The sequence below is a fragment of the Andrographis paniculata genome, unplaced genomic scaffold, assembly GCF_009805555.1.
Source record: "Andrographis paniculata isolate CXL003 unplaced genomic scaffold, ASM980555v1 Contig52END, whole genome shotgun sequence".
Classification (NCBI taxonomy): domain Eukaryota; kingdom Viridiplantae; phylum Streptophyta; class Magnoliopsida; order Lamiales; family Acanthaceae; genus Andrographis; species Andrographis paniculata.
The window spans coordinates 6,840,012-6,854,514 of NW_026137587.1; the positions used below are offsets into that span (position 1 = coordinate 6,840,012).

At 34.0% G+C, this 14,503-nt stretch overlaps 2 protein-coding genes across 7 annotated transcripts; one reads left to right on the forward strand and one right to left on the reverse strand.

Annotated features, from left to right (window-relative positions):
* Positions 1-866: 866 nt before the first annotated feature.
* On the forward strand, positions 867-4,561 carry LOC127254303 (probable WRKY transcription factor 2). Of its 5 annotated transcripts, none has more exons than XM_051279344.1 (7): positions 867-1,043; positions 1,762-1,902; positions 2,018-2,406; positions 2,513-2,728; positions 2,807-3,384; positions 3,495-3,644; positions 3,718-4,561. In XM_051279344.1, the coding sequence occupies exons 3-7, from the start codon at positions 2,041-2,043 to the stop codon at positions 4,265-4,267; spliced, it is 1,860 nt and encodes a 619-aa protein (XP_051135301.1). In that variant the 5' UTR covers positions 867-1,043; positions 1,762-1,902; positions 2,018-2,040; the 3' UTR covers positions 4,268-4,561. The 5 variants fall into 5 exon arrangements, with proteins under 5 accessions (XP_051135301.1, XP_051135303.1, XP_051135304.1 ...); XM_051279346.1 differs by having other exon boundaries at positions 1,848-1,902; XM_051279347.1 differs by lacking the exon at positions 1,762-1,902 and having other exon boundaries at positions 2,018-2,119; positions 2,189-2,406.
* Positions 3,982-9,976, reverse strand: LOC127254302 (chloride channel protein CLC-f). Of its 2 annotated transcripts, XR_007839448.1 has the most exons (11): positions 9,124-9,976; positions 7,896-8,298; positions 7,517-7,711; positions 6,414-6,868; positions 6,198-6,302; positions 5,754-5,957; positions 5,471-5,677; positions 5,155-5,390; positions 4,935-5,067; positions 4,251-4,289; positions 3,982-4,129 (listed from the first exon to the last, which is right to left on the reverse strand). XR_007839448.1 is itself a non-coding variant. In XM_051279341.1 (9 exons), the coding sequence occupies exons 1-9, from the start codon at positions 9,532-9,534 to the stop codon at positions 4,989-4,991; spliced, it is 2,295 nt and encodes a 764-aa protein (XP_051135298.1). In that variant the 5' UTR covers positions 9,535-9,975; the 3' UTR covers positions 4,747-4,988. The 2 variants fall into 2 exon arrangements, 1 of the variants encoding a protein (XP_051135298.1); XM_051279341.1 differs by lacking the exons at positions 3,982-4,129; positions 4,251-4,289 and having other exon boundaries at positions 4,747-5,067; positions 9,124-9,975.
* Positions 9,977-14,503: the final 4,527 nt, after the last annotated feature.

Here is a 14,503-nt window from a genome sequence, read left to right on the forward strand (position 1 = left end):
TTATATGTATAGTGACATTTATGCTCATACTAATAATTAATGACATCTAATTGTATGATTATAAATTAATGATATTTTCTTGGCTAAATAGCTAGACATCTTTAAGTATTATTATTATTGTTATTATGCAGTTCCCAATTTTTCTTATAAAAAATTATATTTATTGATAATTTCCAACTCATCATTTTAAATAAATGTCACAAAACAAATACACTGTATTTAAATTAATTCAAGTTTCACAGATCTCTTAATTTATATGATTTGTGGCTAATATAAAGTATTATCCGAAAACGATGTATGTCCTAGTTCTATTTTCTATACTCTCGGTAATAACTTGTGACATGTTTGGCAGTTATATTATTGTCTCTCTCTAAAAAAATTCAAAATTCCAAAATTAAATTATATATATATATATATTTTTATTTATTAGCAATTAGTTTTTCAGGCCTAAATAAGTGCAAAATTAGTGGCTACAAAACGATATAGGCTATACACGTGCTACATTTTCCGACTACGTTTCAGGGAATCCAGCAAAAATTTAATTTGCACAATAAATTATTAAACTAATAATCACACTAACAAAATAATGGTATATAGTATTATTAATCTACAATAAAAACAATTCATAATAACAGTAATTATTTTATTAATAAATTAACGTATTTGCCCGCAATTACAAGGTTTCCTAATTATTAAAACCCATTACTTTTCAGTCAAACTTCCCGAGTCCACGTGGCGTATCTTCATTTGTCAGTCAACGAGACCCGAATCCCGAAGCCCGGCCCGAGTATCATTTTTATTTATATTTTTTTTTAGTACAAAATTGTTTCCTCAAACTGCAGCAGTATCTTTCGTTCTAAAAAACTCCCATGTATTCCAAACAATCCCCAATTTTTTTGCCACTATTGGGCCTTTTTTTTTTTTTCTTTTTTTTGAATTTTTAATTTCGCATTTTTTTAGAGAAACCGTTGCAGGAGATTGATTTAAGAGGCGGAAGAGACCATAGATCGAAGAAAGCAGAAGGGAGTAGAAAGAATGTGGAGGTTTTTGTTCACTGCATTTCTATTCTTTTTCAAAAATTCTCATTCAGTGAGAAGATAGTAAGATTTGATATTGAGAAAGAACAACAAAAAAAAAAAAAAGCAATTAAAATTAGTGGGCAGTGGTGGAGTCGGCGGTGTTTTGTTTCTTAATCTTTGTGTTCTTCAGGTGCTTTAACATGTCATGTCTGCTACGCATTATTTTATAAATATTCTTTTGCTCATGTCTGTCCAATGATTATGATTGCGTTGTTCATTTGATGACATTTTTTTAATGCTGCTTTCGATGTTATTTAATTATTTTGGTTTTCGTTCAGGTTTGGTTTTGACATTTTGGGGTGTTTTCTATTGAGTATACATTTTATTTTTTATGGATCGATTCAAATTGATTAGATCTCAAAGTTTGGAGAGCCTTTTGGTTCTGACTTACTGCTTAAAAATGATTGTATCTGATGTGATCTACGTTAAGATTAAAACAACTCTCACATTCACTGATTATTGTCGATTTTGGGACATGATTCACTCTGTGAGTGTTTGCAAATCATGGCAACAATGATTTTATTTTAATTATACAGACGGATCTGTGAATTATGGGCATTAATAGCTTTGTTATCATGATTTATTGCATTAATTCAATTGTTTGTTGGAGTCACGTCGATTCTTTATCTAATAAATGACACTACTGATGACACTGTCATTGCTCGAATCTAACGTTTGATAGATATGGAGAAGAAACGAATCCTTCTAGTAGACATTTCATAATCAACTCACCTTATCGAGAGTTTCTGCTGTCATCTTATTGAATAGCTGCAATGGTTGCGTCGTATTTGGGATTATTATTGTAATTTTCCCGCTAGATGTGGTATTCGATCTATTCATGCTTGATTAATGCAGTTCAATAAATGCCGGTCGTTGTCGTTTTCCTTGTAACTCTATTGACTATTGTCGCTTTTCCGCACTGGATATTGTATTTTCAGCATCTTGTATCGATCTCCGAAAGATGGGTGAATTTGAAGAGCAAGATGGCTTATGGATGCGGTGCTATAGTCCGGGAAACGACCATGTTATGGCTAGCTCGGGTTCGCATAACAGTAATCAAAACACACAGAGTCTTCTTTATCCCGAGACTGAATCTCAAAATGCTGCAGAGAATGCTAATCAAAGTAGAATCGAAGGTCGCGAAGCAAGTGACTCGAATGTGGGAGGAAGCCTTAGGGAGAGGATGGCTGCGAGAGCCGGTTTCAATGCTCCAAAGTTAATTACGGATAACATTAGGCCGGAAGTTCAGTCTCTTCTTTTGACAATGCCTTCGGATATTAGCGCACTCAGCCTGATGGATTCTCCGGTTTTCCTCACGAATTCATTGGTGAGATTTTGCATCGATGAATTTCAGCTCTTTCGCAATGTCATGGCATCGAATGTTCTTGTCTCACGTTGAGTTGGTTTGGTGTTCGGCTTTGTTATATTTACAGGCTGTCCCGTCTCCTACGACTGGAAAATTTCCATCAATCCCCGGCGAAAGCAGTCAAAATTCAAAATTTATGTCTGATGATCGTGACATAACATCCTCATCCTTCGCTGTTGATCAAGCAATGGGCAATGATAAAGTTTTCGAGGTTGTCCCATCGTATGCATTCGCAGATGTTACAGAACCCCTATCGATCCCTCAGCTGAATGCCCCGAACATTGTAAGTAACTTTATCTTCATTGATTTCGATATAGGCTAGGGTAGAGTTAAAAAAATGCAATTTTTCGAATTCGAGCAGGTGCATTCTTCTGCATTGCCTCCACAGCCGATGCCTGGTGTCGCGATTTCTGTTCCTTCTGAAGCTACATTAATGGCTTCCACTGTTGTTCCGAGGAATTCTCCGCCTAAGGATGAACAAGGCGGGGAAGATGGCGATAGGAGAGGCAGCGACGATACAAGCACCGACGATGGTTATAACTGGAGAAAGTACGGGCAGAAACAGGTGAAAGGGAGCCAGTATCCCCGGAGTTACTACAAGTGCACATTTGCAGATTGTCTGGTGACGAAAAAAGTCGAACGGTCTCTCGAGGGTCACATCACCGAGATTATCTACAGGGGGAACCACACCCACCCTAAGCCGAATCGACAACCTCCCCCCGGCTCGTCTAGAGCGCAAGCGCACAAATCGTCGGATGTCGATATGGCGCATGAATATGGCAATGGAGGTGCTTTCCAGGGTCAAACCCGCGCCCGCGAGTCGGGGGATGGTTTGGATCAATCTTGTATCTCAAACGACGATGAAGATAACTGCGTCGCGCATGGCAGCGCACTCTTAGTTTACGTAGGCGGAGGAGATGAAATGGAGCAGAAGAAAAGGTTTATTTTACCTTACTCCGGCTTGAATTACGCTCACTCGTGTCGTCGAAAAAGACTAATTGTGTCGTGTGATGTTTTTCGTGCTTCTTCGTTTTCGTTTTTGTCTTTAGGAGACTCGAGGCTGAAATGACAGGGGCTACCCGATCGATAAGAGAGCCCCGCGTCGTCGTCCAGACGACGAGCGATAATGAAATTCTCGACGATGGGTATCGATGGCGCAAGTACGGGCAGAAGGTTGTGAGAGGCAATCCGAATCCGAGGTTAGCCGGGCCGGAGACTGGTTTGGATTTCGATTTAACATTTCGACAAAATATTGAAAATTGAACGTTGCAGGAGCTACTACAAGTGCACGCACTCGGGATGCAATGTCCGGAAGCACATCGAGAGGGCGAAGCACGACTTGAATTCAGTGATAACGACGTACGAGGGCAAGCACAACCACCAAGTGCCTGCAGCACGGAACAGCAGCCATAACAACAATAATGCAGCGGCGGGCGGAAATTCAAATGCAAATTCAAACTTAAATTTACATGCAAATGCAAATGCAAATTCAAATGCAAATGCTCTTCCTCCTCGACTTCCCCCAATTCCAATTAACCTTCACCGACCCGACCCTCTGCAACTCCACATCCGGTTCGAGAATAATCTGCTCAGGACAGCAAACCACCCCGCCTCTGCCCTCGTTAACATGAGGTTGCCTGGATTGGGTGTCCCCCACGCTAGATTTCCGCAATTACCGCCGCATCTAAATCCATATATGCAAAGAAATCATCAAGCTCAGGCACAAATACAAGCTCAAGCTCAAGCTCAGGCACAGGCACAGGCACAGGCTCAGGAAATGAATGATGGGATGGGGATTGCGTTACCAGAATTAGAGCCCTAACCGGAGCCGGGAGCCAGCGATTCTGCAATTTATCAGCAGCTTATGAGTCAGAAAGGAAGCCTAAAACCTCCCATGTGAAAGAGATTTGCAATTTTGCTACTTTATATATAGATTTTCTGTTGGGAGAAATTTGTAGCTTTTGTTAAATTTTTTGGTTATGAATTTGTTACATGCTAGGAAGCCTTTACAACATTAATTTTTTTTATTTTTTTATTTTTAGTATTTCTTTGTAACTTTCAAGTCATGTTCAACTGGAAAGTGTTATACCTCAACTCTAAGGATTTATACTATTCATATCGGATTTTTTTTTCAAAAATATCAAATCTATAACATCTATTTTTTATTTTTTATATTATATTAAAAATTAATTTTACATTCAAAATATTTCATTAATACATATTTATATTACATCATAATTTTTTTCAATTCAAATTTATTAATACTATTCACTCAAAATCCAAATCCCCAAACAAGAAACATAGAAACATTTAGGCTATAGATTATGTAGTATGTATGTATATGTGCGTATATATTATACATTTAAGTGAGAAGTAACAATCAATTGCCTGAACAAACAGCATACATCTTCATAGCAACAAAGAGAATAATAATGTTCTTTATTTTTTTTGTAAGGATGTCTACAATCCCATGGGACAAATAAGCTGACCTTCTGTATAAAAAGCACTTCAGTTATTCCACCACAAGCATTGTTTTGCATTCATTAATGATGTCCGTTGCTTGTCGTCTTTCCGGAATTTTCATCCTGAGTGTTGATTGGCTTCCGATGGCTGAGTTCGTCTCTGCGTACAGCCAGAAATGCAGTTTCCGAAATGTTAGGAGTTGCAGGAAATTAAATGGAGGAAGATGGTGACAGCTGAGTAGTTTACCTGAGATAGTTCCAGATGGAATCATAGTGAAGAATGGCTGCAACTTTTCGCTTTCGGTGTTCTCTTTGGGCGTCGTCAGCAGGCTTGACTACAGGCAATTGTTTGATTCCTTTAGCTTCCATTAGTTGCTTTGCCATAGCCAGATCGGTATCTGGATAACAAAATAAGAGCCCACGTTCTCGCCCACGGTAGCTTATGCCGCGAGTGAAAATGGAGGCAACCGTACATGTATTTACCTGCAAAGGAATTTAAAGTAGCTTAAGCATGTCTTGCAGCGTCACAGATCGGAAACAAGCATAAAGAAATAAAAGCATACATCTAGTGAGCCACCACCCGATACGTCGCTGGATCTCTTGGACAGAAACCGCCTGATGTCCCCATACGTCAATATCCCTTCCAAAAAGTCTTCTGTGTCAACTACAAGGAGACAGTTCTGTTGGCCATCACGCATACGGTTTAGTGCCTCTCGCAGAGTTTGTGTTTCAGAGACAGTTATATAGTTGTTAGACATAGCTTGAGAAACCTGTTAGAAGAAAAGGCGTAAGCAGGTTATGACCGTCTCCAGAAATGCATTTCTATTGGAATAGCAAAGATTGTACCTTAATATTTTCCAGCAAGAAAGTGAAATCTGCCGGATGAAGATTACTGGAGTTCCCAATGATCGAGAGTTCTATATCTTCACTTTTGTCTTCATGTGGCGAAACAGGACTGTAAACCCGTGGAGTACCCTTTGCATCTGATGCACCTGACTCCTTTGGCTGGGTAGTCACAGAGGGCACCCATATGGCCAATCCAACTGCACCCTATCAAAGTAAGCATAGATCATGGGAATCATCTCACAAATTGCTATAAACTTAAATGAACTAACAGAAGATTTAAAGTGTGAGAAGTCATATCATAGCTCTCCTTGAAGCTCCTGTATTCCAATTTGATCTTACATACTATTTATTGTTTACTGACCATATTGGTAACTAATACATTTTTGACAGTTCTTGAACTTGGAACTATTTAGTCAAAGAAAGGAGTCTTATGCAGGCACTTACAATGGTGGGTAGCAAGATTCTGTAATCTTTAGTCAGCTCAAAGAGAAGAAGAACCGAGGTTAAGGGTACTGAGCAATTGGACGCTAAAGTTGCAGCCATCCCAACCTACAACAGCACAAAGAAACAGGAGAAAGGGTGGCTCAACATAAGAAATGGTGTAGGAAAAAGGCCAACACCGAAAGTCAATGACAAGAGTTAAAGCGCAAAAGATATTACCAATGCATAGGCCTGTGGCTCGGCGACAGCAACATTTCCTGGAATAGCTGAGTTTATCAACTCTCCTGCACAGCCCCCAAATACTGCACCCACAGCAGCTCCAATCATCAGACTTGGGGCGTATAAGCCCCCAACAAGGCCAGACCCCTTACATAGAGTAGTGGCAACAACTTTAGCTGCAGATAGCTGAGCTAGAAGCCATATTCCTGGAGCTGAGGCAGTCTTTCCAGTGTGTAGAATTTCATCAACATTCGTAAAGCCCCAATATAATATTCCAGGATACTTGAGCGCAATTACACCGGCTCCTAAACCCCCCAAAGCAGGGCAGACTACATCAGGAATCCCGAATTTTTCTTTGATGATCTGAAATGCCTTAGTGAACCAATCCAACAAGCGACCGAAAGCCACACTTACTACTCCACATAGCATCCCAAGTATAAGGTACAAAGGTAGCTCTGAATAAAGATATAGAGAATTCAATTGTCAGATAAACATCCAATGAATACAATGGCTAGCTGCAATACACAGGGCGCTATAATAATGTGTTACAAAGTTTGTTTAGATATCGACCACACCTATCCCATCACAGAGCCACAGTTGATTAGTGAAATCTATAACACAAGAACAAGCTCGTCATGCTGTAGATTTAAGTGTGCCAGAATTTGTATTGGGCGCAACGGACATATTCTGATTAATAGTAATAGATAAATAAAGCTAATAGGTAAACTGTAGTTTAAAATTACAAATGCTAAGTGATGCTCCTCCTACATACATCATCTTCACCGTGAAAGTCACCCCAGGAAACTAGGAAGCACAAATATCATTCTACAGGACTCATCATGTATGTCAATATGTTCTCGGATATCATTCAATATTAAGGCAGAAACAATTACTGCATCGTGGCTATCCTGTATATATATGCTTCCACTATGCCTACTACTATACTACAGCATAAAGAAGTTGCTATAAAGACAAAAAGCCGTAAATGTATAAACCCATAACACTAAATATCAGAGAGTAACGCAGCAGTAAAGAAACAAAATAACTAGACAACTCAGCAAAAAATGATTTCATTTTACATTAACTAGAATCAGATCAAATACCAGCAGCAGATTTCAAATCATACGTGGGCACTGTGAAAGCCTGTTTCTCCCCCAGTACAGCATTTGATACGGTAGATGAGATTACTGAAGCCAATATTATCATCGCTGTAGTAAAGGGAGGAGAGTTTTCAGCACTAAGCGGCCTCAAAACTGTTTCGATAGCAAAGAAACATCCAGCAACAGCTGCATTGAAACCTGTGGTGTATATGAAAGCAGAGTGTGATTTCTATAGAAAATATAAAGTAACTAATAATTGAAGAGCAAGAAGTTAATACATTACCATATAGCAGACAACACACTAAGTAAGAGTAAATAGCAAAGATGAAGTAATGTCTGCCAGTAGTCCTTCATGTGGACAAAGCCGAGTAAGGAAATATACCTGAAGCAATCCCAGCAGCTGCACCAGCAGCAACAAGAGCGATTCTCCTTTCCCTGTTGTTCTCCATCATCACTGCGAATCCATTGGCACATGATCTTCCAATGTCAACACTAGGCCCTTCAGGACCCAAAGAACAACCGGTACCTAAAGTTACAGCTGCCTGGACAGCCTTCATTACAGGGAAGATTGCAGCAAGACCGTCCAAGCCTTGTCCTTGAGAAGAAGTGGGTGACCTTATCTGATCCAGTATTTCAAGAATACCATGCAAAACACCCACAACAACTCCACCTAGAACTGGTATCAAAAGTATCCGGTGCCATGTATCAGCAAGTCTTTGCAACCGAAGCCAAGCAGCGCCTTCATTTGGGGTACCAGCCCATGCCCATTCATGAATCACATGCACCTACATGAGAGGCAACAATTACCCCTTCTTAACCACACAAGATAGATCCCCAATCCAATATGATAGAGAACTGAAAATCACGTAAGTTCTCCAAACTAAACATATTTGTTAAGGCAGTTCAACTTTCACTCTCAGCTTTCTCCACCTCATGTAAATAGGATAAGCTACACACAATAGCTTTACTTAGTAGCACTAAAATTAGTCGAATACAACTTAACCTTTAATTTCAATTGTTGAAGGAAAGCTGGGAAATCCAAATCTAGAATGCACTTTGTAAATCTGGAAATTTCACAAAATTGGATATCAGTGCCGCTCTATCACAGCTTTTGTAATAATGATCACATTAAACGTATGGTACCATATGCATCTGAATTCCATAGAACAAATCGTGTGTTTGCACATTAATCAGCAATTAAAAAGCCACTAGGTTAGTAATAATTTATTAAGCCTCAAACTCACATTCAAACAGTCACACAAACCCCAAAATTTTTATTATATTCCTCGTTACAAAATCCATCCTAAAACCCTAACTGCGAGCGCACAGCTACAGCATTAATAGCAAGGTTAAATACTACATACTGACGTCTAAAACTGCAAGTGACAGCATTCCTACCTCCTTATTGCTCCATTGAAGGAAAAACAGGTTGTCTAACTTATTGCTTTCATCTTACCAAGAAGCTCCTATCTACTTTGCAATATCATAACCAACACGTAAATACCACCCAACTGAATCAAGAAAAAATATTGCAAGCTTGCAGCCACTGGAATCGACATTAAAGAAGCAAACAATAGAAATAAATAAATAATGTAGATCATCGCACTAACCCCACGGTTAAAAGCTGCAACACAGAGGCCCGTTGCAACGCCGAGGAGGCATCCAATTAGTAGCAACGCCCACTCCGGTGGTGCACTATCTCCGAGGTAATCATCTTCGGCAACGGCATTGGCAGGACCACCACGATCTGAGGATGAAGGATAAGACGAAGAGGGGGAAGGCGTAGAAGGAAGGCGAAAATGATCCCTTTCCGGCCGGAGCTTGATGCTCAATCGTCGACCCGACGCCGATAACCCTCGATCTAAACGTTTCAATAGATCCGACGCAAAAGCACCCTTGCCGTTGGTGTTACTGCTCCTGCCTGGGGTTTGCCCGCTTCCTCGCTCCAGATCCCCGTCGGAACCCGACGAATTGGAGCGCAATAAAACCACGCGATCGTTGTACTCACCTCCCGACGACATCTCTCCGCCCCCGCCCCCCTAATTCTCATAAAAACTTCCCCTGACAGAGAATACAACCGATTCTGCATACACCACCAGGGGGTTCGGGAATCTTCGCTTTCTTCTCACGGCACGAATGAATCAATCTCGGAGGAACTCCTTCAATTCCCCAATCCCAAAACAACAACTAGTTCCGTCATTAAACACCACAAATCCTCTTCTTATACTTTCGCACGCATCAGCCCAAGTCAAAGCCTCGAATTCGAATGGCAATGTCGGTGCGGAGCTCCGGCGCCAGAGCAACAACTGCTAACGGCAATCAAATTTGGGGATTACAACAAAAGCATATACGTATTAAGGAAGGAAGAAGAACCCGAATGCATTTTCAGGGCTTGACCTTAATAATAATAATCAATCATTAAACAAATTGATGGCAGATTATTTGTTAATTTTAAAAATTAAACGTACATTTCATATAACAGTTGTTCTTGTTCTGATACTAAGTGGCGATGAATAAAAAACAGTTGTAAAATTACAGGAATGATTTTATTTTATTTTATTTTTATTAAATTTGTGTTACAACAATACTTAGTGGGCCCAAATATTTATTTGTCGTTGAAGATGTCAAACGAGTGTTAATATGAATATAAATATCAAAAATAATTTCTTCAAAAACATGTTTCACACTAAAAAGGAGAATATTATAGTCACAAAATATTTTAAAATCAAGATAATAATAAAAAAATACTAATAGAAAATACAAATTAAAAAAAAAACACTAAATTATAAATTGGTCTAAATTGTTGGTATTTTAAAAATATAAATTAATATATATGATAAAAAAAAATTAGAATATATGTTAAATAATTTTATCATTATATTTCAATAAAGTATATTATAATAATATAAATATTATTTCGTAGATAATAAAATTTTATATAATATAAATAAAATTATATATTTATTTATAATTAATTTAAATTAATTTTATAAAAAAATAAAAAATTTTAATGTAAATAAAAGTATTTATTTATTAAAAATAAATAGAAATAAATTTTTTTTGAATGAATACATATAATTTAATTAAATTGATTTATTATTAACCCAATACATAACATTAAAGACATACTTTTACATATGACAATTGAAATATTACTTTTCAAATACGGATAATCACATTCTAAAAAAAAATTCATGAAGTTTGATTTAATTTTATTTTTTTTAAAAAAAATATTATTACTGATTAATAACATAAAAAAAAACAAAAAAAAAAATAATTGAATATTTCTGTCATATAGTATATGATTATCAAATTTATCAAAATATATGTATATTTTTTAATGATGTAAAAATTTGCAATTTTACTATTTGAGTGGCCTTCGGCCAAACTGAACTTAATAATTAACAAATTATAGCAATAAAATAAATCATATTATACGAATAATGTATAATAAATTAGATGAAAGTCATGATTTAAAAAAACATGATCAATTTTTATACCTTGTTTTTGTGTAACCATTGTTATTGAAATGTCAATATGTTCCCTAAGGTGTGTTTGTTTGGGAGATTGGATTAGATTTCCATTATTTTATCTCATTTTTTTTTCAAAAAATATTAAATCAAATACCTATTTTTTATTTTTTATATTATACTAAAAATCAATTTTACATTCAAAACATCACGTCAACACCTATTTATATCACATCATACAACTATTCAAATTCAAAATTTTTACTATTCAAATCCCAACTCAAAATCCAAACCACCAAACAAACACACCCTTAAGTATTTTTTAATAAACAATTTTTATAAATATTATTAAAAAAATATAAACAAATATATATTAATAATATATATTATTTAATACTCCCTCCGTCCACAAAAAAAGGTATACAATTACTTTTGACGCGGTGTTTAAGAAATAATAGTATTTTAATTATAGTGGCTAGTTAAAAGTAGTGTAATGATATTTTTGCCCTTACTTTTGATGTAAAAGTAATGATGTGACGTAAAATAGGAGTATTTGTGAAAAAAAAGTAAAATATTTAATAAAATATTTACTTTGTAATTGAACGACCAAAATAAAAACATGTATACTTTCTAGTTGGACGGAGTGAGGATAAAATATTATTTTTTATATTAAAGATGCAATTATTAGTAACACCTAAAAACTGCAACCGTTACATTATAAAGTGTTAATTAATTATATAAATGAAAATCCCTCTTCTTTGACGCCGCTGCAGGCCTAATTTAATAAGCAATAAATTGGGCGTTACAGTAATTTTATGTCTCGACACGTGCATATGCTGTTTGCATTCAATGAAAAGTTTATTCATTTTACGTCTCTCTCTGTGTGTATATATATATATTGTAATTCTTTTTTCCTATTATCATAAAAAATCGTGGTTCACATGGTAATGTTATTTTAAATTAATATTATATTAAATGACACAATAATAAAATGTTTTAAATCACATACATATTACCAAATTAATATTTAATAACGTCGGACTTGCAATTGTTACTTATCGAGTGTGCATCGGATAAATTCTTGTAGAATCGTAAAAGGCTATAAGCAACATAGGCAATAAAAGTCATGCTAAGTCACATATATTATTGAAAATTTATTGAATTGCAATACATTCATTTAATTAATATGAAGAATGTTACATTGTTGGTTAGAAATAATTGGCTGTGTTAAAATATCTCTCATTTCCCCTTCGAATAGATTGCCATATATCACTTGATTTTTGTTACATGTGCTTAAGATTAAAACTCTTGGTTTTGTCAATAAAATTTATATACATTTTTAATAAAACGGGACGGTTATTTTACTGACACTTTTTCGCGTGTGTTAATTTTTTGTCCGCGGTCGTTGAATTGCGTTTTAAATCGTAGAGTTATTATTTGACAAAGCTAAACTAATAAATTCTCATTTGCTAACTTATATTTGAGTTTTGCTTCAAGATGTAGAATAATGCCCTTAATTAATACTCCATTCGTCTCATAAATATAGTTTTAATTGCGTTGGGTACGAGATTTACGGTTTGTTTGGTTTGAGGGTTTAGGAGGGAACGGGAGGGAACGGGAGAGAATTATAAAAAAATTTGTGTTTGGTTCAAACTTTTTTAGAAGAGAGGGGAGGAAAGTCAATTTCTTCTAAATTTTTTTCTCCTGGGAAATTTGGAGGAGGGGGATTTTATCAAAATTTTCTTTTATCTAATTATCTATTATACCATTTACATATTTTATTAGAAATTTTATAACATTTTTTAAAATTTTAATAGTATATATTTATTTTATTTTTAATTATATCAAATAAATATTAATATATATTGAAATTATATTATATATTTTGAAATAGTTTTAATTAATTTCTTTAATTAAATTAAATTATAATAATTTTTTAATAAATTACAAATTAGCATATAATTATATTTATAATATTAATCTTTTACTTTTTTTCCCATTTAATATGAGCATATTATTGTAGATACGAGAATTTAGATTAAATATAATTAATAAGTAATTAAGAAGTGTATTGGTAAAAATAATTATTATATAGTAAAAATAATTATAGATTAAGCTAAAATAATTAAATAGTTTAATTAATATTAAAAAATTATAAATTATAAAATATAAAATATTTTTATAATATACTTAGTTTATATAATTTTTGTTATAATGTTATTACTTATACGTAACACTATTGTTTATCTTTACTGGTAAATTTAATAAATAACTAATGTATAAAGTATTTGATTCTTCCAAGACGTACTAATGTAATTATTGTTTTTATTATATTAGACAAATAAATTTTGTATCACATTTTATAAATAAATTAATTGAATTTTATTAAATACTTTTATTTTTATTTATTTATATAGCACATGGGTAAAACAGTAAAATTATTATATTTTTCATTATTTCACCTGCTTAACCAAACATAAAAATATTATTTTCCCTTGCATCGCCTCATTTCCCTTCCATATGAACCAAACACACTGTTACAATTTTAATATTCTTTCTCCTGCCTTCTATTAGAATCCCTCCACTCCTCTCCCCTCGTTTGAACCAAACAGACTAAGGAATATTGATATTATATTGGAAGTTGGTAAAAAGTATAGATAAAAGACTTTTTTGCCCCTACGAGTGTATTAGTGTAAAAAGTAGTGACAATTGTGTAATAAAAATGAAAATGTATGGATAGTTTTATGGTTAGATGGTTATTTATGAAAATAAGACTATTGTTTTGAAACTGACAAAAATGGTAAACAAGACTAGGGACGGAGGGAGTATTTGTTTTTCAGATACTTTTTATGATCTATTTTTATTTTTATCTATCCCAGATAATATGATCTATTTTTGGTAAATTTAACAATATTAACAAATATAAATCAATTTAATTAAATTTAAAAAATGAGACTCATTCAACATTCCTTTATTTTTACTTATATATATAATTTTTATTTATTTGTATTATATAAAATTTTATTATCTATAAAATAATACTCGTATTATATCTATATTATTGAAATATAGTATTTAAAATATTTAAATACCTATTTAAACTTCTTTTTATCATATGTATCAATTTTATTTTAAAAATAATAATAATACCACTTATATAAAAAATAATATTATAACTATTATAAATAACTTATTAAATTATATTATCTAAAATATATATCCCTAACTATAAAGGATCATCTTTAACCCGAAGGAATATTATTTTCTCTCAAAATATAAAATTAAAATATTATTTAAACAAAAAAAATTAAATTTCAAATCCAAATTAAACAATACCTTAATCCTTAAAAATAAAAGCAGTTATTTAATATAATATATTTTTAAAAATAAATCCATATCAAGCAAATTCTTAATACTCAGTATTTTACACATTATTTTTTTTTTTAATCTTTCTAAATATATCTTAGAAAAATATATTCAATAAAAAGATATAGAAAAAGCTAAGGTATAAAAAACACAT